The sequence below is a fragment of the Octopus sinensis genome, linkage group LG27 (genome assembly GCF_006345805.1).
Source record: "Octopus sinensis linkage group LG27, ASM634580v1, whole genome shotgun sequence".
In the NCBI taxonomy this organism is placed as follows: Eukaryota; Metazoa; Mollusca; class Cephalopoda; order Octopoda; family Octopodidae; genus Octopus; species Octopus sinensis.
This window is the reverse complement of record NC_043023.1, coordinates 16,135,917-16,158,157: the sequence shown is the minus strand read 5'-3', so window position 1 is coordinate 16,158,157 and position 22,241 is coordinate 16,135,917. Positions and strand designations below refer to the sequence as shown.

Below are 22,241 nucleotides of genomic sequence, written 5' to 3'. Positions count from 1 at the left end.
TGTATGTGTGCGTTTGTGTGTCTGTGTTTGTCCCCCTAGCATTGCTTGACAACCGATGCTGTGTGTTTACGTCCCTGTCACTTAGCGGTTCGGCAAAAGAGACTGATAGAATAAGTACTGAGCTTACAGAGAATGAGTCTCGGGGTCGAGTTGCTTGACTAAAGGCGGTGCTCCAGCATGGCCGCAGTCAAATGACTGAAACAAGTAAAGAGATATATATATATACTCTTTTACTTGTTTCAGTCATTTGGAGCACCGCCTTTAGCGATCAAATCGACCCCAGAACTTATTCTTTGTACGGGACGTAAACACACCAGCACCGGTTGTCAAGCGATGTTGGGGCGGACAAACACAGACGCATGGCGGGCTTCTTTCAGCTTCGGGTTTTAGAAACCTGGATGTTGATTCGACGATGACGCTGACAGCATAAATCGAGTGGCAGTAATTTAACAGTAAAAGTTTATAACAAGGGGGTGTACATCAAAATCACAATTTATAAAATTTCTTATTTATTAAATTATAGGTGGCAGGCATGGTTATGTGGTAAATGCTTGCTTCCTACCCACATAGCACTGGACTAAATATCAAAGGAGTGTCCTTCCAGCACCTGAGATTATTACTGGTATTTCTTAAAATGTATAAATGATGACGGCAGTTATCATCCCAATGACAGGATGGACTTGGTTCTGAGGCTGCTGGTTCCTTGTGCACCACCTGCAAACGATTTCATTTTGATATCATCGGATGCCTCAGGTGTATCACCTACAAAGATAAACAGTAAAACATATGTCATTTATATACACTTTTCATGGATGGAAGCACTCCGTCGGTTACGACGACAAGGGTTCCGGTTGATCCGAATCAACGGAACGCCTGCTCGTGAAATGAAATTAACGTGTAAGTGGCTGAGCACTCCACAGACACGTGTACCCTTAACGTAGTCCTCGGGGATATTCAGCGTGACGCAGAGAGTGACGAGGCCGGCCCTTGAAAATACAGGTACAACAGAAACAGGAAGTAAGAGTGAGAGAAAGTTGTGGTGAAAGAGTACAGCTGGGATCACCACCATCCCCTGCCGGAGCCTCGTGGAGATTTAGGTGTTTTCGCTCAAAAAACACTCACAAACACCTGGTCTGGGAATCGAAACCGCGATCCTATGACCGCGAGTCCGCTGCCCTAACCACGGGGCCATTGCGCCTCCACACACTCTTCTATCAACTTGCTCAAGACTGCCCTTGTTTCCATGGTGAAAATTCCCTAATTTAAAGTGAGCTAAATTAAAAACCTTCCATCAAAATATTAATTTATGTTAATTAATGTTCCCAAAACCAGTTTAATGATGACAAAATTATTTATTAAATTATTATATTTCAAATTAATTGAAACTAAGCCAGTATATTCTATTGTGTCTGGGGGAGAGTCATTTCTTTTTGTGCCTTATAATGTAAAACCACTCACCGATAAAATTTCCATAGAGACCGAGACCTATGGAAGTATGCTGTGCGTGAGAAGACCCGGCACAAGACTAGTGAGACCATAACCTAGCCCTCTACCTGGTATGTAGCCAGTCGACTTATACATACCTTTCCTTCTTGGGACACAAAACTCCACTTGTGAAGACCCGTTGAGGCAAGTGAAAATCAAAATCAAAAATCAAAATCAAACCAAATCAAATCAGATATCAGAAAGCAAAACCAAAATTGATCAACAATCAATGGAAATTGCAGCTGTGATACCAGTGCTGGTGACAAGTAAGTGAACCATCCGATCATGGCTGTTGCCAGCGCCGCCCCGACTGGCCTCCGTCCCGGTTGGCACGTTAAAAAGCACCATCCGTTCGTGGCCGTTGCCAGCCTCGCCTGGCCCCGTGCCAGTGGCATGTAAAAAAGCGCCATCCGTCCGTGGCCGTTTGCCAGCCTCGCCTGGCCCCTGTGCCGGTGGCACATAAAAAGCACCATCCGATTGTGGCCGTTGCCAGCCTCGCCTGGCCCCCGTGGGTGGCATGTAAAAAGCACATCCGTCTGTGGCCGTTTGCCAGCTCCGTCTGGCACCTGTGTGGGTGGCACGTAAAAAGCACCTATTACACTCATGGAGTGGTTGGCGTTGGAAGGGCATCCAGCCGTAGAAACACTGCCAGATCAGACTGGGCTGGTGCAGCCTTCTGGCTTCACAGACCCAGTTGAACCGTCCAACCCATGCTAGCATGGAAGGCGGACGCTAATGAATTATTTTTATTTTCCTAAAATGTTCGTTGTGTCTTGCAACATTTTCAATAGTCTTGACTATTGAAAAGGTTCAAGACACAACGAATTTTAGGAAAATAAAAATAAGAAATAAGTGGAAATTTTACCGGTGTGATTGTGTACATTATAAGGCACAAAAAGAAAAATGACTCTCCCCAGACACAACAGAATAGCTTCAAACACACGAACTCACATAAAGAATCTTGCAACCCAATTGTAAAAAACAAAAAGAAGCCAGTGTATTTTCACAGAATTAAAATAACAAAAGGTTTAAAATGATAAATTAAAACCTTTCATTAAAATTTCATAGTAATTTATTTCCAAACCCCAGTTTAGGAGTGATGAAGTCATTTTACTAAATTCTTTATATTTAAAAAATTACCTGAAACAAGGCAATGATTTTGGCAGAAATACAAATATAAAACAAAAGGATTAGGATATTTCGGTTTGAATGGCAGTTTCTTCTAGCAGTGTCATATGAAATTGTAACCCATAATTATGACCCTAGTATCGATCTATTGCATTTCAATCTGTTTTAGGGTTTTAGTTAGGGGTGGGGGAAGGATATCTTTTTTTTAGCCTCAATGGACGTCATTGATTGGTTTGAAATTGCAGAAATTGAAGGAAAGAAAACAACAAATATCTTACAAACTATAGAATTTCTCAATAAAGCCAAGAGAAAAAGATAAAGCCAAGAGAAAAAGATTTTGTTTTCTTAATAAACCATATTCTACCAGTATACGAAAAGATTTTAAAAATGTTTAGTTATGTGGAAAAGATTTATTTAAAAACTGCCGTTTCAAACCGAAAAAGATCCCAAAATATTTACAAACTATAGGATTTTTCTCAATAAAGCAAGAGAAAAAGATGTTTTATAAAAATGCCGTTCTACCAGTAAATATCGAAGTTTTCAAAACTATGTTTAGGTTCAATAAAGCCAAGTGGGGAAAAAGATGTTTTATAACATATTCTACCAGTATACGAAGAAAAATGTTTAGTTACGTGGAAATTATTTTAAAAACTGCCGTTCAAACCGAAAAGATCCCAAATATCTTACAAACTATAGAATTTTCTCAATAAAGCCAAGAGAAAAAGATGTTTTTTATAAACACATTACCAGTATACGAAGTTTTTAAAAGTGTTTAGTTACGTGGAAATTATTTTAAAAAACTGCCGTTCAAACCGAAAAGATCCCAAATATCTTACAAACTATAGAATTTTCTCAATAAAGCCAAGAGAAAAAAGATGTTTTATAAACACATTCTACCAGTATACGAAGTTTAAAAGTGCTTAGGTTACGTGGAAATTATTTTTAAAAACTGCTGGTCAAACTGAAAAGATCCCAAATATCTTACAAACTATAGAATTTTCTCAATAAAGCCAAGAGAAAAAGATGTTTTATAAACACATTCTACCAGTATACGAAGTTTAAAATGTTTAGTTACGTGGAATTTATTTTAAAAAACTGCCGTTCAAACCGAAAAGATCCCAAATATCTTACAAACTATAGAATTTTCTCAATAAAGCCAAGAGAAAAAGATGTTTTATAAACACATTCTACCAGTATACAAGTTTAAAAGTGTTTAGTTACGTGGAAATTATTTTAAAAAACTGCCGTTCAAACCGAAAAGATCCCAAATATCTTACAAACTATAGAATTTTTTCAATAAAGCCAAGAGAAAAAGATGTTTTATAAACACATTCTACCAGTATACGAAGTTTAAAAGTGTTTAGTTACGTGGAATTATTTTAAAAAAACTGCCGTTCAAACCGAAAAGATCCCAAATATCTTACAAACTATAGAATTTTCTCAATAAAGCCAAGAGAAAAAAGATGTTTTATAAACACATTCTACCAGTATACGAAGTTTAAAAGTGTTTAGTTACGTGGAAATTATTTTAAAAACTGCCGTTCAAACCGAAAAGACCCAAATATCTTACAAACTATAGAATTTTCTCAATAAAGCCAAGAGAAAAAGATGTTTTATAAACACATTCTACCAGTATACGAAGTTTAAAAGTGTTTAGTTACGTGGAAATTATTTTAAAAAACTGCCGTTCAAACCGAAAAGATCCCAAATATCTTACAAACTATAGAATTTTCTCAATAAAGCCAAGAGAAAAAGATGTTTTATAAACACATTCTACCAGTATACGAAGTTTAAAAGTGTTTAGTTACGTGGAAATTATTTTTAAAAACTGCCGTTCAAACCGAAAAGATCCCAAATATCTTACAAACTATAGAATTTTCTCAATAAAGCCAAGAGAAAAAGATGTTTTATAAACACATTCTACCAGTATACGAAGTTTAAAAGTGTTTAGTTACGTGGAAATTATTTTAAAAAACTGCCGTTCAAACCGAAAAGATCCCAAATATCTTACAAACTATAGAATTTTCTCAATAAAGCCAAGAGAAAAAGATGTTTTATAAACACATTCTACCAGTATACAAAGTTTAAAAGTGTTTAGTTACGTGGAAATTATTTTAAAAAACTGCCGTTCAAACCGAAAAGATCCCAAATATCTTACAAACTATAGAATTTTCTCAATAAAGCCAAGAGAAAAAGATGTTTTATAAACACATTCTACCAGTATACGAAGTTTAAAAGTGTTTAGTTACGTGGAAATTATTTTAAAAAACTGTCGTTCAAACCGAAAAGATCCCAAATATCTTACAAACTATAGAATTTTCTCAATAAAGCCAAGAGAAAAAGATGTTTTATAAACACATTCTACCAGTATACGAAGTTTAAAAGTGTTTAGTTACGTGGAAATTATTTTAAAAAACTGCCGTTCAAACCGAAAAGATCCCAAATATCTTACAAACTATAGAATTTTCTCAATAAAGCCAAGAGAAAAAGATGTTTTATAAACACATTCTACCAGTATACAAAGTTTAAAAGTGTTTAGTTACGTGGAATTATTTTAAAAAACTGTCGTTCAAACCGAAAAGATCCCAAATATCTTACAAACTATAGAATTTTCTCAATAAAGCCAAGAGAAAAAGATGTTTTATAAACACATTCTACCAGTATACGAAGTTTAAAAGTGTTTAGTTACGTGGAAATTATTTTAAAAAACTGCCGGTCAAACCGAAAAGATCCCAAATATCTTACAAACTATAGAATTTTCTCAATAAAGCCAAGAGAAAAAGATGTTTTATAAACACATTCTACCAGTATACGAAGTTTAAAAGTGTTTAGTTACGTGGAAATTATTTTAAAAAACTGCCGGTCAAACCGAAAAGATCCCAAATATCTTACAAACTATAGAATTTTCTCAATAAAGCCAAGAGAAAAAGATGTTTTATAAACACATTCTACCAGTATACAAAGTTTAAAAGTGTTTAGTTACGTGGAATTTATTTTAAAAAACTGCCGTTCAAACCGAAAAGATCCCAAATATCTTACAAACTATAGAATTTTCTCAATAAAGCCAAGAGAAAAAGATGTTTTATAAACACATTCTACCAGTATACGAAGTTTAAAAGTGTTTAGTTACGTGGAAATTATTTTAAAAAACTGCCGGTCAAACCGAAAAGATCCCAAATATCTTACAAACTATAGAATTTTCTCAATAAAGCCAAGAGAAAAGATGTTTTTAAACACATTCTACCAGTATACGAAGTTTAAAAGTGTTTAGTTACATGGAAATTATTTTAAAAAACTGCTGGTCAAACCGAAAAGATCCCAAATATCTTACAAACTATAGAATTTTCTCAATAAAGCCAAGAGAAAAAGATGTTTTATAAACACATTCTACCAGTATACGAAGTTTAAAAGTGTTTAGTTACGTGGAATTTATTTTAAAAACTGTCGTTCAAACCGAAAAGATCCCAAATATCTTACAAACTATAGAATTTTCTCAATAAAGCCAAGAGAAAAAGATGTTTTATAAACACATTCTACCAGTATACAAAGTTTAAAAGTGTTTAGTTACGTGGAAATTATTTTAAAAAACTGTCGTTCAAACCGAAAAGATCCCAAATATCTTACAAACTATAGAATTTTCTCAATAAAGCCAAGAGAAAAAGATGTTTTATAAACACATTCTACCAGTATACAAAGTTTAAAAGTGTTTAGTTACGTGGAATTATTTTAAAAAACTGCCGTTCAAACCGAAAAGATCCCAAATATCTTACAAACTATAGAATTTTCTCAATAAAGCCAAGAGAAAAAGATGTTTTATAAACACATTCTACCAGTATACGAAGTTTAAAAGTGTTTAGTTACGTGGAAATTATTTTAAAAAACTGCCGGTCAAACCGAAAAGATCGCAAATATCTTACAAACTATAGAATTTTCTCAATAAAGCCAAGAGAAAAAGATGTTTTATAAACACATTCTACCAGTATACGAAGTTTAAAAGTGTTTAGTTACATGGAAATTATTTTAAAAACTGCCGTTCAAACCGAAAAGATCCCAAATATCTTACAAACTATAGAATTTTCTCAAACTATAGAATTTTCTCAATAAAGCCAAGAGAAAAAGATGTTTTATAAACACATTCTACCAGTATACGAAGTTTAAAAGTGTTTAGTTACGTGGAAATTATTTTAAAAAACTGCCAGTCAAACGGAAAAGATCCAAGGGTTAATACACATCAGTATCCTAGATTACTATGTCTAAAAGATTATATGTTCTCTTCAGATCATGTCCTCTTTTACAACATTAGCAAAGGGGATTAATTTTCTTCCTTCTAGCACAAAAGTGGAAAGGTCCATAGATCAGTCCATCATTTAGAAAAGTTAAAAAGCAAAAGTAAAGACAGTGGTTTTGTCAATTGTTGCTATTAATATTTTTCTCTTTGAATTCTTCTTTCACATGAACAATTAAATCATCATCATCATCATCATTTAACATCTGTTTCCATGCTAACATGGTTTGGACGATTTGACTGAGGGCTGGCGAACCAGATGGCTGCACCAGGCTTCAATCTTGATCTGGCAAGACTTATTTTCAAGACTTATACATGCCCTGATACCGTTGGTATCTACATATCAAATTTGAGCGCAATCGGATGGAGGATGCCCGAGATCCTAGAAGACACACACAGACAGACAGACAGAACAGATCAACATCAATGGAAATTGCAGATGTGATACTAGTGCCGGTGGTACATAAGAGAACCATCCGATCATGGCCATTGCCAGCCTTGCCTGGCCCTCGTGCCGGTAGCACGTAAAATGCACCAATCCGACCGTGGCCGTTGCCAGCCTCGTCTGGCACCTGTGCCGGTGGCACATAAAAAGCACCCACTGCACTCATGGAGTGGTTGACGTTAGGAAGGGCATCCAGCTGTAGAAACATTGCCAGATCAGACTGGGCCTGGTGCAGCCTTCTGGCTTCCCAGACCCCGGTCGAACCGTCCAACCCATGCTAGCATGGAAAGCGGACGCTAAACGATGGTGATGATGATGATGAGATCAGCTGAGTCCATCGAGAAGCTGGCCTCACCGCTTTCCTTCAGCCAGGAAGGGCAAGCAGTTACCTTATCTCTCTGGTTGCCACTGCAAAAGGGATCATGTGGTAGACATGTCTGAAAGGGCTGATGACCAGCAGTTGTCCTTTTGTTGAAGCTCAAATAATCTTTTTCAGGTTTGAAGAAGAGACAAATAAGGATAAAGAGAAAAGTAAGGGTGGAAGTGCTGGCTTCCATTGCAGTTTCTTGATAGATGGGTGAGAGAGGTGAGCATTGCCTGAGTGTGCACCTGTAGACTGGGAGAGGGCATCCACCCTGGTGGTCAGGGAGACCATGGATTTTGTGGGCTTTCTCCCTGTGTGACTAGTTGCCATTGCAAAAGGGATCGTGTGATGGACATGTCTGAAAGCGCTGAAGACCAGCAATTGCCATTTTATCAAAACCCTAATAAACTTTTTCAGGTTTCACTTGAAGAGGAAAATCAGGGTGGAGAGGTAAGTGCTGGCTTCCAAGCAGTTTGTTGAAAGGTGGGTGAGCATTACCTGAGTGAATGGGCCTTCTTTCAGAGTGTACCTGTATATTGGAGAGGAAAGACCGGGAGACGGCATCAACCCGCTACGGAACAGATCAAGGTCTGAAAAATACAACAAACTACAGAAACCCATCAGGACAACAAATAATGGAAAAACAGTATGTGAAAGATTTAGGCATCCACATGGGAACCAGCCTAAAATTCAGAGAACACCTTGACTCAGTCTGTCTTACTGCAAGAAAGTACAGCGGGTGGATCTTGCACACCTTCAAATCAAGAGATACCTCAACAATGAAAACCCTCTGGAACAGTATGATACTTCCGAGGATTGACTACTGTTCTCAGTTGTGGTCACCAACAACAAAAGGCCAACTATCTAAGATGGAATCGCTCCAAAGAAATTTTACCTCATACTTCTCAGAAACGAGGGACCTGGACTATTGGCAAAGACTCAAAACCTTGAAGATGTACTCAATAGAAAGAAGATTTGAGCGATACCGAATTATATACATTTGGAAAATGATAGAGCAAAAGGTACCAAACTTTGGTATCAAAACCTACCACTCACTGCGCCACGGAAGACGCTGCCAGCTACCACCAATCAACAAAAAGGCTGGCCAGGCAGCAAAAACCCTGCGAGAGTCAAGTCTGTTGGTTCGAGGAGCACAACTATTCAACTCCATTCCGGTACATGTCAGAAATCTATCAGGATGCAGTGTGGAATCATTCAATTTGCAGCTGGACAGATACTTAAGCACCATTAGAGATGAACCCCATCTCCCAGGATATACACAACGAGCACAAACTGACTCAAACTCGCTCCTACACATGTCAAAATTAAACAGAGAATACAACCTGGCAACCACACCAGACTCGGAGGGTGGAGTCTTCGACTTGGCCTGAGCATGGACTCAAACTCAAATGAAATGAAATGAAATGAAACCCTGGTGGTCAGGGAGACCATGGATTTTGTGGGCTTTCTTTACGTGTAGCCCTTGAAAGTCCCCCCACTATCAGGGGTTTTACTTTGAATTTCTTTTATTCTTTGTATGACTTTTTACATGCTAAAACCCACACTGTACCCTCCCGAATGTTTTCCTTTGTGTTAGCCCTCTGTGGTTAATAAAGAAATTATTATAAATCATTTCCTTACTCTTTATATCCAAATCAATTTTTCCAACATTAAGGTTCTCATCTTCGAATTTCCAAGTCAAACATTTCTCAGTTACTTTTCTGATCCAAAGCTTGGAGGTATCTCCACTATGTGTTACTTTATAGTCAGTGCCATCAGCGCATGTCCTGTCACATTCATATTTATAATTGTCGCACTTCCAAACCACCGGTCGTTCCATATCAGATATTGTTATCGAAAGGGTGACGTTTCCATTGAGCACAGCAGTTCCTGAAATAAAGAAATCAGTTAAGAAGTTTGCTTTTCAATCATACGGTTCTGGGTTCAGTCCCACTGCAGAGCACCTTGGGAAAGTGTCTTCTACTACAGCATCAGGCTTGTGAGTGGATTTTCAAGATGGAAACTGAAAGAAGCCCATTGTATGTGTGTGTGTATATATATACATACACACTTGTGTGTTTCAAAGGCTCGTGAGTGTATTTGATAGATGGAAACTGAAAGAAGCCCATTGTTTATATATACATATATATACATATATATATATACATATATATATATATATATATATATATATATATATATATATATATATATATATATATATATACATATATATATAGGCGCAGGAGTGGCTGTGTGGTAAGTAGTTTGTTTACCAACCCCATGGTTCCGGGTTCAGTCCCACTGCGTGGCACCCTGGGCAAGTGTCTTCTACTGCAGCCTGTGTGGATTTGGTAGACGGAAACTGAAAGAAGCCTGTTGTTTGTTTATATGTGTGCTTGTTTCTCACTACCACTTGCCAATAAGTATTGGTGTGTCTACGTCCCAGTAACTTAGTGGTTCAGCAAAAGAGACCAATAGAATAAGTCCTGGGGTCAATTCATTCAACCGGAAACCCTTTAAGGCAGAACATCAGCATCATTATGATGCCCCCTGTTCCATGCTTTGTGGATAAGAGTTTTTCATTCTCAACAGTAGGATGCTCTTCCTGTCACAAACCTTCATCTGTTTCCAAACAAGGCTATAACATCCCATATATACACACAGTGGGCTCCTTTTAGCTCCTGTCTACCTAATCCACTCACAAGGCTTTTGCTGGCCTGGGGCTATAGTGGAGGACACTTAAACAAGGTGCCATACAGGGGGACTGGACCTTAAATTATGCGCTTGGAAAGAAAAGTTCCTAATCACAGCCAGGCCTTCACCTCACGTCCAAATTTAACCCTTTAGCATTTAAACTAGTGAATATCATCATCATCATCGTTTAACATCCGCTTTCCATGCTAGCATGGGTTGGACGATTTTGACTGAGGGCTGGCGAACCAGATGGCTGCACCAGGCTCCAATCTTGATCTGGCAGAGTTTCTACAGCTGCATGTCCTTCCTAACGCCAACCACTCCGAGAGTGTAGTGGGTGCTTTTTATGTGCCACTGGCACGGGGGCCCCTCAGGTGGTACTGGCAAAGACCTCGCTCGAATCTTTTTACACATGCCACCGGCACAGGTGCCAGTAAGGTGACGTTGGTAACGATCACGCTCGAATGGTGCCTAGTGATATCAGATCCAAGTACTCTACTTGTCTGATGTTCAAACTAGCCATATCTGACCTCTCCCATCTAAACTACAATGTCATTCTGGAAATAAAGCATCACATCATTGAAATCTCAAAGCTATGAGATAATCCATGATTAATCCAAAACATTGAGAATAAAAAAGGATTACATTTGACCGAATAATCTGAATGCTAAAGGGTTAATAGTTTTGCCCCTGGAAATTAAAAGGGAAAATGTGCAATAGAGACCATCAAAAGAAATTAGACATCTAATTACACTCAGCCTAATGAGTTTTAATTTAATGAGATTTATGTTTACTGGAACATAACTTCATCAGACATGGGTGTACCCCTGATTAAACCATGTCCCTATCCACTCACTCCCACCCACCCTTATATAATGCAGGGTCACTGCAGTAAGACACGGTTTCCTGTCCTTCTATCATACCCATTTCTTTACTACCCATAAGGGGCTAAATGAGGACAGACAAACGGATTAAGGCGATTACATCGACCCCAGTGCGTAACTTGTCCTTAATTTATCGATCCCGAAAGGATGAAAGACAAAGTCAACCTCGGCGGAATTCGAACTCAGAACGTAAAGACAGACGAAATACCTATTTCTTTACTACCCTCAAGGGGCTAAACATAGAGGAGACAAACAAGGGCAGACATAGGTATTAAGTCGATTACATCGACTCCAGTGCATAACTGGTACTTATTTAATCAACCCCAAAAGGATGAAAGGTAAAGTCGACCTTAGCGGAATTTGAACTCAGAATGTAGCGGCAGACGATATACCGCTAAGCCTTTTCGCCCGCCGTGCTAACGATTCTGCCAGCTCACCTGTGTTTCTATCATACCTGGTATACCTCTCAACACCTGACATAAAACCATCTCCCTCTCTACTATGCTCTTCAGTGAAGGTTTGTTTCCTTCCTCTTCCTTTGCCTTTCCCGTTATTTGGTGACTTCACTAGGGGCCAGTTATGTGCAAAGAAAGGCTCCAGTGCACTGTAAAATGATTGGCACCGAAAAGGGGTCAATGATGCCAGCATGGAACGTGGACCTTGAATGACGGAGGATAAGCATCGTAACCATAATCCTCTTTAGAATGACAATCATAATCCCAGAGAAATGGAAACCAATTCAGTAGTGTTTATATCATCCTCATTGTTTAACGTCCACTTTCCATGCTAGCATGGGTTGGATGGATCGACCGGGGTCTGTGAAGCCAGAAGGCTGCACCAGGCCCAATCTGATCTGGCAATGTTTCTACAGCTGGATGCCCTTCCTAACGCCAACCACTCCGTGAGTGTAGTGTAGTGGGTGCTTTTTATGTGCCAGGTGAGGCTGGCAAACGGCCAAGATCGGCTGGTGCTTTTTACATGCCACTGGCACGGAGGCCCGTCGGGGCGGCGCTGGCCACGTTCCGATGGTGCTTTTTACGTGCCACCGGCACTGGTATCACAGCTACAATTTCCATTGATGTTGATCGATTTTGATTTTGATTCCCACTTGCCTCAACAGGTCTTCACAAGTAGAGTTTTGTGTCCCAAGAAGGAAAGGTATGCATAATAAAAAAGGAAAGGTGTGCAATAATAAAAAAATGCACCCACCACACTTTGTAAAGGGGTCAGTGTTAGGAAGGTCATCAAGAAATCGAAACCTTGCCAATGCCTGCAAAGGAGCCTGCCACAATGCTGTGGCTTGTTGGATCCATGGCAAGATTGAAGGTGGCCATTTTATAAGTACCCCCACAAGCCATCTTGACCCTGGTTAAAACCCACTGCTCTAGTGTTTCCTCAATGTGTATTTCTGGCTCTTTAGCCCTTCTCGATGGTCAGAATAAAAACTTTAAAGAAACCAAAAGCAAAATAGTGACTAAAAGCTTTGAATTAAGAGAAAGAAATAGAAGACAGAACTGAAAAGGTAATGGGATCTTTTCGGTTTGAACGGCAGTTTTTTCTAGCGGTGTCATATGAAATTGTCACCCATAATTATGACCCTAGTATCGATCTATTGCATTTCAATCTGTTTTAGGGTTAAAGTTAGGATTAGGGGTGGGGGAAGGGTATCTTTCCTTCTTCAGAAATGTAAATAAACTCAATCTGTTTCTTAAACGAGGGACATATTCATACGGCACAGAATGTGCTTTTTTTTTACCTCAATAGACGTCATTGATTGGTTGAAATTGCAGAAATTGAAGGAAAAAAAACAACAAATATCTTACAACTATAGAATTTTCTCGATAAAGCCAAGAGAAAAAGATGTTTTATAAACACATTCTACCAGTATACGAAGTTTAAACGTGTCTAGTTACGTGGAAATTATTTTTAAAAACTGCTGGTCAAACGGAAAAGATCCAGGTAATGTCTAGTTTAAAAGGGGAAAAAGGTTTGTTTATCCATTATTTACCACTTTGCTTAATTTCATAACTTGCCGCACTTGCCAAACCTGTAAAAGATGAAAACAAATTTTTGATTTTAAGATGAAATTATTCAAAATATTGTGAATAAATGAACGTTACATTAGAAGGAAAATGGCTATTTCATTGGCAGAGTTTCAGATCAGGATCCCCACAAGGGTTAGATTACTCTTACTCTTTACTTGTCTCAGCCACCTGACTGCGGCCATGCTAGAGCACCGCCTTTAGTCGAGCAAATCGACCCCGGGACTTATTCTTTGTAAGCCCAGTACTTATTCTATCGGTCTCTTTTGCTGAACCGCTAAGTGACGGGGACGTAAATACACCAGCATCGGTTGTCGAGCAGTGCTACGGGGACAAACACAGACACACAAACACATATATATACGACGGGCTTCTTTCAGTTTCCGTCTACCAAATCCACTCACAACGCTTTGGTCGGCCCGGGGCTATAGCAGAAGACCCTTGCCCAAGATGCCACGCAGTGGGTAAAAAGTACCTGTCAAAACAGAGATAGACCAATTTATGTGGGTGCCCTATTCCAGACCCCTGTCAAATGGCAGACTGACAAATAAACCTTTACCGAAAAGGATTTTGCCATGGTTTTCGAGGGCTTAGTGCAAAAAAAAAAATCGGTCTGGGGCTGGGTAGAGAAGGGATTCAGGTGAAAAAAATGACTGAAACAAGTAAAAGAGTATATATTTTAGTGTTTGTATATTATTACATCAAAGGTTAATGTAGAAAAAATTTAGTTATTACACACACATTAATACCGACAAATCCTAAGTTTCATGTGAGACAACCAATTTTTTTTTTAATAAATTTTCAAAAATTGTTTTTTTTCATAAAAAGCTTTCTCCTATCATCTTTAAAAATATATAATAGAGAAACAATTCTTAACCCTTTTGATACCAACCTGGCTGAAACCACCTCTGACCCTGTAGTACAAATGTCTTGTTTTCATAAGTCTTGAATTAAAATCTTCCACCAAACCTTAGTCACAATTTATGTTCCTAATACTAGCTTAATGATGACTAAATTATTTTACTAAATTCTTTGTTATATTTAAAATTAATTGAAAGAAACACAGAAAATCTCAACAGAAATATGGTAACAAAAGGGTTAAAAATATATAATAGAGAAACAATTCTTAACCCTTTTGATATGAACCTGGCTGAAACCACCTCTGACCCTGTAGTACAAATGTCTTGTTTTCAAAAGTTTTGAATTAATATCTTCCACCAAACCTTAGTCACAATTTATGTTCCTAACACTAGCTTAACAATAACTAAGTTATTTTACTAAATTCTTTATTATATTTAAAATAATTGAAAGAAACACAGAGCATCTCAACAGAAATATGGTAACAAAAGGGTTAAAATATATAATAGAGAAACAATTCTTAACCTTTTGTTACCAACCCGGCTGAAACCGGCTCTGGCTCTGAGTACAAATGTCTTGTTTTCATAAGTTTTGAATCAAAATCTTCCACCAAACCTTAGTCACAATTTATGTTCCTAACACTAGCTTAACAATAACTAAGTTATTTTACTAAATTCTTTGTTATATTTAAAATTAATTGAAAGAAACACAGAACATCTCAACAGAAATATGGTAACAAAAGGGTTAAAATATATAATAGAGAAACAATTCTTAACCCTTTTGGTACCAACCCAGCTGAAACCAACTCTGACCCTGTAGTACAAATGTCTTGTTTTCATAAGTTTTGAATTAAAATCTTCCACCAAACCTTAGGCACAATTTATGTTCCTGACACTAGCTGAATGATAACTAAGTTATTTTACTAAATTCTTTGTAATATTTAAAATAATTGAAAGAAACACAGAGCATCTCAAAATAAATACAGTGACGAAAGGCTTAAGTTTGTTATGAAAAAAAACCATTTGAAAAGTCCCCATCAAAACAGAGAAAACCCAATTGATGTAGGACGTATTTCAGATTTGTGTCCACCTGTATAGGGGTAATTAACAAGAGTGAATTATGAAGAAAAAGAATAATAAAAACTTACAAAATAATGCAGACAAACAGAACTTTAGAATGTCCATGATCTGTGAAAATAATTTTCTAAACCTGAAAAACAACAAAAATTATTTCAGTTCCACTAATTTCACAACAAGCAAACAATAGTAGATATCTAATTAAGAGTCATCGTCATCATCATTATTATCGTCGAACGTCCGTAATCTTAACGGATGATACTAAAAATTAAATGCTTTAGTTTCACTTTCATAAATATAATCTTAACTCTCTGATGTGTCAGAGAAATTTCGCTTAAATAATACGCAATTTTTTCTTCATAAATTTGATAAGATTTTAACTACATTATGTATTTGTCCTTCATACAGAAAAATCAAACGTTGTTTACCGTTTTTCCGGGTGTGAAAACCTAGTTTAGGGAATCGCTCGCCTGAAATCGTCCACAAATTTTCAAGATATCACGGGAGAAATACGAAAATGAAAGTGTTAAAGAGAGACAATTGATGAGATGACTCATATAAACGGAACCTTTCCATCGATCCGATCCGATCCGATTCGGTAGAATGTGTCGTATAAAACATCTTTTACTCTGAGTGTTGTTGAGAAAAATTTGTATTTTCGAAGTTATTTCGTTTTAAAGTTGGTGTATTTCGGTAATTTTAACCAATCAATGACGTGAATAAAATTACTGCGGTTCTTTGTCGACTTCCGGCGGTGTATACATTTCGTTTGTCACTGTTATTTATGGACCTATTTTATCTCAATTACGTTTGTATGAATAAATAAACGAATCTATCTGAAGCATGTTTATTTCATGACAGCACCACCATCGTTCGGGCATTTCTACTGCTTTTAGGGTTTTTTCAGCTATTTTCGGAAAGACGTTTTTGTCCTCCCTCCTCTTCCAATTTCTTCATAAATAAATAATAGTGAAATTATTGTATACAGTGCTCAGGTGCACCACAACTTGTCAAAAGTGCGTATAAAGCATATATGATTGCAGATGTACCTTGAAATCAAGAGGACAGATCCTGATGTCTACAACTCTTTCCTGCAATCAGACCTAGACACAATGCAGCAATGGATCACAGACTGGCAACTGAAACTGGCTGTGGACAAGTGTACCACCATGCATTTTGGGAGAAAAAACCCTGCGTTCACTTACTCCCTCCACAACACTGATATCAAGAAATCCTCTTGCGAACGTGACCTAGGCATCACTGTCAGCAGTGATTTGCGTTGGTCAAAGCATATCTCTAAGATTGTCAGGAAGGCCGAGGGTGTCTTGGCATCACTCAGCAGGTCTTTTGTTAGCCGCTCTCCAGCCATCTATTTAAAACTGTATACAGCTATGGTACGACCACACTTGGAATTCGCATCATCAGTTTGGAACCCCTATCTTGCACAGAACATTGACCTCCTGGAATCTGTCCAGAGACGTGCAACCAAACGCATACCCTCCATCAGACACCTACCATATTCTGAGCGCCTTGTTTCCCTGGGCATGGATTCACTGAAGCTCCGGCGTTTGGCGACGGACTTGGTAAACACCCACAAAGTTATCAACCACCTCACCAACAACAACACTGACCACCTTTTTGATCTCCATGTGTCTAACACACGTGGACATGCCTACAAAGTCAGAAAACAATACAGCTCCCATGACTTTCGGAAACATTTTTTCACGCTCAGAGTTGCTGAAGCATGGAACAAACTGCCTGCGTCAGTTGTTGACTGCCATGACACTGCATCCTTTAAGGCCCTCATGCTTTCCGAAATCCGCCGAAACTACACCTGATTATATATACACTTTAGATGAGTTGTAGTGCACCTGAGCACTGTACACAATTATTATTATTATATATATGTGTGTGTGTGTGTGTGTATTAATAAATAATGAAATTATTGTATACAGTGCTCAGGTGCACCACAACTTGTCAAAAGTGCGTATAAATCATATATGAATGTATATATATATATATATATATATATATATATATATATATATATATATGTGTGTGTGTGTGTGTGTATTAATAATTAATGAAATTATTGTATACAGTGCTCAGGTGCCCCCACAACTTGTCAAAAGTGCGTATAAAGCATTTGCAGTAATGTACAAATGTCTGGGGAGTGAACAGTGTATGAGTCAGATAGATGCTTGCTTGTGTGTATGGAGGGGAGAAAGCTCAGGTGTAGTGTTGGCGAATCTCAGGAAGCATGGAAGTTTTGAAGGATGCAGTGATCCGACAACTAACAACTGATGCCGGCAGTTTGTTCCATGCTTCAGCAACTCTAAGCGTGAAAAAATGTTTCCTAAAGTCATGGAAGGAGCTGTGCTGTTTTGTTTCATTTTCACTTTTATTTTCCGTAACCCTAACACCAAAACCCTAAATTAAAGGAGGGAAGGGTTCCGTTTACATCTCCGCCATGTGACCTGAAATAGCAGCCAAATCCCTTGATTTTTTCTTTCTTAATTACAGCGGAAATCGCGGTTCTAGAACATGGCATTTTCCCACGTTACTCTCTCTTCTACTCTTTTACTTGTTTCAGTCATTCGACTGCGGCCATGCTGGAGCACCGCCTTTAGTCGAGCAAATCGACCCCGGGACTTATTCTTTTGTAAGCCCAGTACTTATTCAATCGGTCTCTTTTGCCGAACCGCTAAGTGACGGGGACATAAACACACCAGCATCGGTTGTCAAGCAATGCTAGGGAGACAAACACAGACACACAAACACACACGCACAACACACATATGTGTGGCTGTGTGGTAAGTAGCTTGTTTACGAACCACATGGTTCCGGGTTCAGTCCCACTGCGTGGCACCTTGGACAAGTGTCTTCTACTATAGCCTCGAGCCGACCAAAGCCTTGTGAGTGTATTTTGTAGACGGAAACTGAAAGAAGCCCGTCGTATATATATATATATATATATATATATATATATATATATATATATATATACGACGGGCTTATATATATATATACGACGGGCTTCTTTCAGTTTCTGTCTACCAAGTCCACTCACAAGGCTTTGGTCGGCCCGAGGCTATAGTAGAAGACACTTGTCCAAGGTGCCACGCAGTGAGACTGAACCCGGAACCATGTGGTTGGTAAACAAGCAACTTACCACTCCAAAAAAATTACTTTTTTGTGTGTGTTTTATTTACTTTGTTAAACAAAAATTATTTACTTTGCGCAAAAAAAATATTTGGCATAACTTCGGTATAAGTACCAGATACATTTCAAGAAAGTGTTTTTTTTTTATATATGGGGGGTTTGTCTTAGGGTTAGGGTTAGGGGTGGGAGAAAAAGGTTTCTTTTATCTTCAGAAATGTAAACAAAGTCACGTGTGTACTTATACCGAAGGATCGCCAAATATTTATTTTGTGTTTTATTTACTTAGCTAGGTTAGTCGTTGTAGGATCGACTAGTCACGACTAGCTAGCGCGGATGCCTGACTACGTGAGTGCGCGCACCTGGACTACTGTTCTCAAGTAGTACCGAAGGAGTGTTTGTCCAGGATAGGACTACGCAGCCACAGCAGGATATATATATGAGGACATGAAATGTAAAAGCTAGACTAGATTATTTTATGCGCAATTCCATTGCCTCCAGAGACACAAAAAGGATGCCAACGTCATCATCTACAATCTGTATCATTCAACAACCCGACTTATGTGAGTGACATCAGCCAAAACACTGACTTTTTTTTTGTTTTTTAATCAAATAATGCATACATACATACATACACACATACACACATACTTACATGCATACTTACGTTCCATACGTACGTACATACATACATACATACATACATACACACATACGTACTTACATACATACATACATACATACTTACATACATACTTACGTTCCATACGTACGTACATACATACATACATACATACATACTTACATACATACATACTTACATACTTACATACATACATACTTACATACATACTTACGTTCCATACGTACGTACATACATACATACATACATACATACTTACATACATACTTACGTTCCATACGTACGTACATACATACATACTTACATACATACATACTTACATACTTACATACATACATACTTACATACATACTTACGTTCCATACGTACGTACATACATACATACTTACATACATACATACTTACATACTTACATACATACATACATACATACATACATACTTACATACATACTTACGTTCCATACGTACGTACATACATACCCACATACATACATACTTACGTTTCATACGTACGTACGTACATACATACATACATACGTACATACACACACATACATACATACTTACGTACATACGCACATACATAGATACTTACATACATACATACATATGAACATACATACATACATAGATACACACACACATACATACATACATACGCACATACACACATATATACACACATACATACATACATACATACATACACACATACACACATACATACATACATACATACATACATACATACATACGTACATACACACATACATACATGCATGCATGCATGCATACATACATACATACATACATACACACACATACATACATACACACATACATACATACATACGTACATACACACATACATACATGCATTTCGTTTTGGGGTTCGGTTTGCAAGATTTTCATGCGAGTTCGTGCTGATGCAAGGTGCTTTGTTATTTAACACACTCACCGTTAAAGTTTCCGCTAATTACCTATTATTCCTAAAGTTTTCTTTGCCTCTTCCAACCTTTTCAATAGTTGTTGACTCTGTCCGTTATCCGAGCTGCTTTCTTTTCACCAATCTGGTTTTTTTTTGTTTGTTCTTTAATTAATTGCTAATTGTTATTTTTTAACAAAAGAGTTTGAAACTTTGGGGCGTGTTCCTTCGTTTTGTCTCGACAAAAATTATAACAAGAACTCCGTTGTTTCTGTGACGACTCGACAATTCACTTCGGATATTTTCGTGACATCCGTAATAGCTGCTAAAATGGGATGAGGAGGAGAAATAGCTTATGGGTTGTGTGTGTGTGCTTGTTCGTTCACGTTCTTTTCTACTCTACTAGGCACAACGCCCAAAATTTGAACTCAGAACGTTACGACAGACGAAATACCTATTTCTTTACTACCCACAAGGGGTTAAACACAGAGAGGACAAACAAGGACAGACAAACGGTTTAAGTCGATTATATCGATCCCAGTGCGTAACTGGTACTTAATTTATCGACCCCGAAAGGATGAAAGGCAAAGTCGACCTCGGCGGAATTTGAACTCACAACGTAACGGCAGACGAAATACCTATTTCTTTACTACCCACAAGGGGCTAAACACAGAGGGGACAAACAAGGACAGACAAACGGTTTAAGTCGATTACATCGATCCCAGTGCGTAACTGGTACTTAATTTATCGACCCCGAAAGGATGAAAGGCAAAGTCGACCTCGGCGGAATTTGAACTCAGAACGTAACGGCAGACGAAATACCTATTTCTTTACTACTCACAAGGGGCTAAACACAGAGGGGACAAACAAGGACAGACAAACGGTTTAAGTCGATTACATCGACCCCAGTGCGTAACTGGTACTTATTTAATCGACCCTGAAAGCATGAAAGGCAAAGTCGACCTCGGCGGAATTTGAACTCAGAACGTTACGACAGACGAAATACCTATTTCTTTACTACCCACAAGGGGCTAAACAAAGATAGACAAACGGATTAAGTCGATTACAACGACCCCAGTGCATAACTGGTACTTATTTAGTCGAGGAATGAAATTTTGAGATGCTGAATTTTGCCTTTCTTTTTTTTTCCAGCTTCGTAATCACCGTACCCGAAAAGGGGGTTTCTGTAAAAAATAAATAAATAAAGGCGTAGGAGTGGCTGTGTGGTAAGTAGCTTGCTTACCAACCACATGGTTCCGGGTTCAGTCCCACTGCGTGGCACCTTGGGCAAGTGTCTTCTACTATAGCCTCGGGCCGACCAAAGTCTTGTGAGTGGATTTGGTAAACGGAAACTGAAAGAAGCCCGTCGTATATGTATATAGGTGCAGGAGTGGCTGTGTGGTAAGCAGCTTGCTTACCAACCACATGGTTCCGGGTTCAGTCCCACTGCGTGGCACCTTGGGCAAGTGTCTTCTACTATAGCCTCGGGCCGACCAAAGTCTTGTGAGTGGATTTGGTAAACGGAAACTGAAAGAAGCCCGTCGTATATGTATATAGGTGCAGGAGTGGCTGTGTGGTAAGCAGCTTGCTTACCAACCACATGGTTCCGGGTTCAGTCCCACTGCGTGGCACCTTGGGCAAGTGTCTTCTACTATAGCCTCGGGCCGACCAAAGTCTTGTGAGTGGATTTGGTAAACGGAAACTGAAAGAAGCCCGTCGTATATATGTATACGTATGTGTATATGTTTGTGTGTCTGTGTTTGTCGCCCCCTAGCATTGCATGACAACCGATGCTGGTGTGTTTACGTCCCCGTAACTAAGCGGTTCGGCAAAAGAGACCGATAGAATAAGTACTGGGCTTACAAAGAATAAGACCTGGGGATCGATTTGCTCGACTAAAGGCGGTGCTCCAGCATGGCCGCAGTCAAATGACTGAAACAAGTAAAAGAGTAAAAAGAGATAAAGCAGGGTTGGAGGTAGAAAAGGAAGTCTAGCCCCTAATGGTTTGGCCCTTCATCTGTTCCTCCAACATAAACAAAAAAGAAAAAAACAACCACTTGCCTGAGAACCAGTATGGAAATGCCACCAGTGTGGCAATGATGATGTGGCACTCGGCTGTTGATGTCTTGACACTTGGGTGAACAGCAGGAGGGAGACTTCTTGAACAATGGGATCAGTTGGAGAAATCAATCCCAGGACTTATTCTTTGTTAGCCTGGCATTTATTTTATCGGTCAAGATCATGGGTA

The 22,241-nt window shown here is 38.4% G+C and overlaps 2 protein-coding genes across 5 annotated transcripts in view; one reads left to right on the top strand and one right to left on the bottom strand.

Moving 5' to 3' along the window:
- LOC118768153 overlaps nucleotides 1–22,241 on the top strand; it is a 75,187-nt gene that overhangs the window by 27,036 nt on the left and 25,910 nt on the right. The window lies entirely within an intron of this gene.
- On the bottom strand, nucleotides 527–20,376 carry LOC115225109. Of its 4 annotated transcripts, none has more exons than XM_029796038.2 (5): nucleotides 15,693–15,942; nucleotides 15,336–15,397; nucleotides 13,297–13,335; nucleotides 9,349–9,597; nucleotides 527–762 (listed from the first exon to the last, which is right to left on the bottom strand). In XM_029796038.2, the coding sequence occupies exons 2-5, from the start codon at nucleotides 15,370–15,372 to the stop codon at nucleotides 659–661; spliced, it is 429 nt and encodes a 142-aa protein (XP_029651898.1). In that variant the 5' UTR covers nucleotides 15,373–15,397; nucleotides 15,693–15,942; the 3' UTR covers nucleotides 527–658. The 4 variants fall into 4 exon arrangements, with proteins under 4 accessions (XP_029651898.1, XP_036369978.1, XP_036369976.1 ...); XM_036514085.1 differs by having other exon boundaries at nucleotides 527–714; nucleotides 15,693–15,940; XM_036514083.1 differs by lacking the exons at nucleotides 527–762; nucleotides 15,693–15,942 and adding exons at nucleotides 8,113–8,297; nucleotides 20,027–20,376.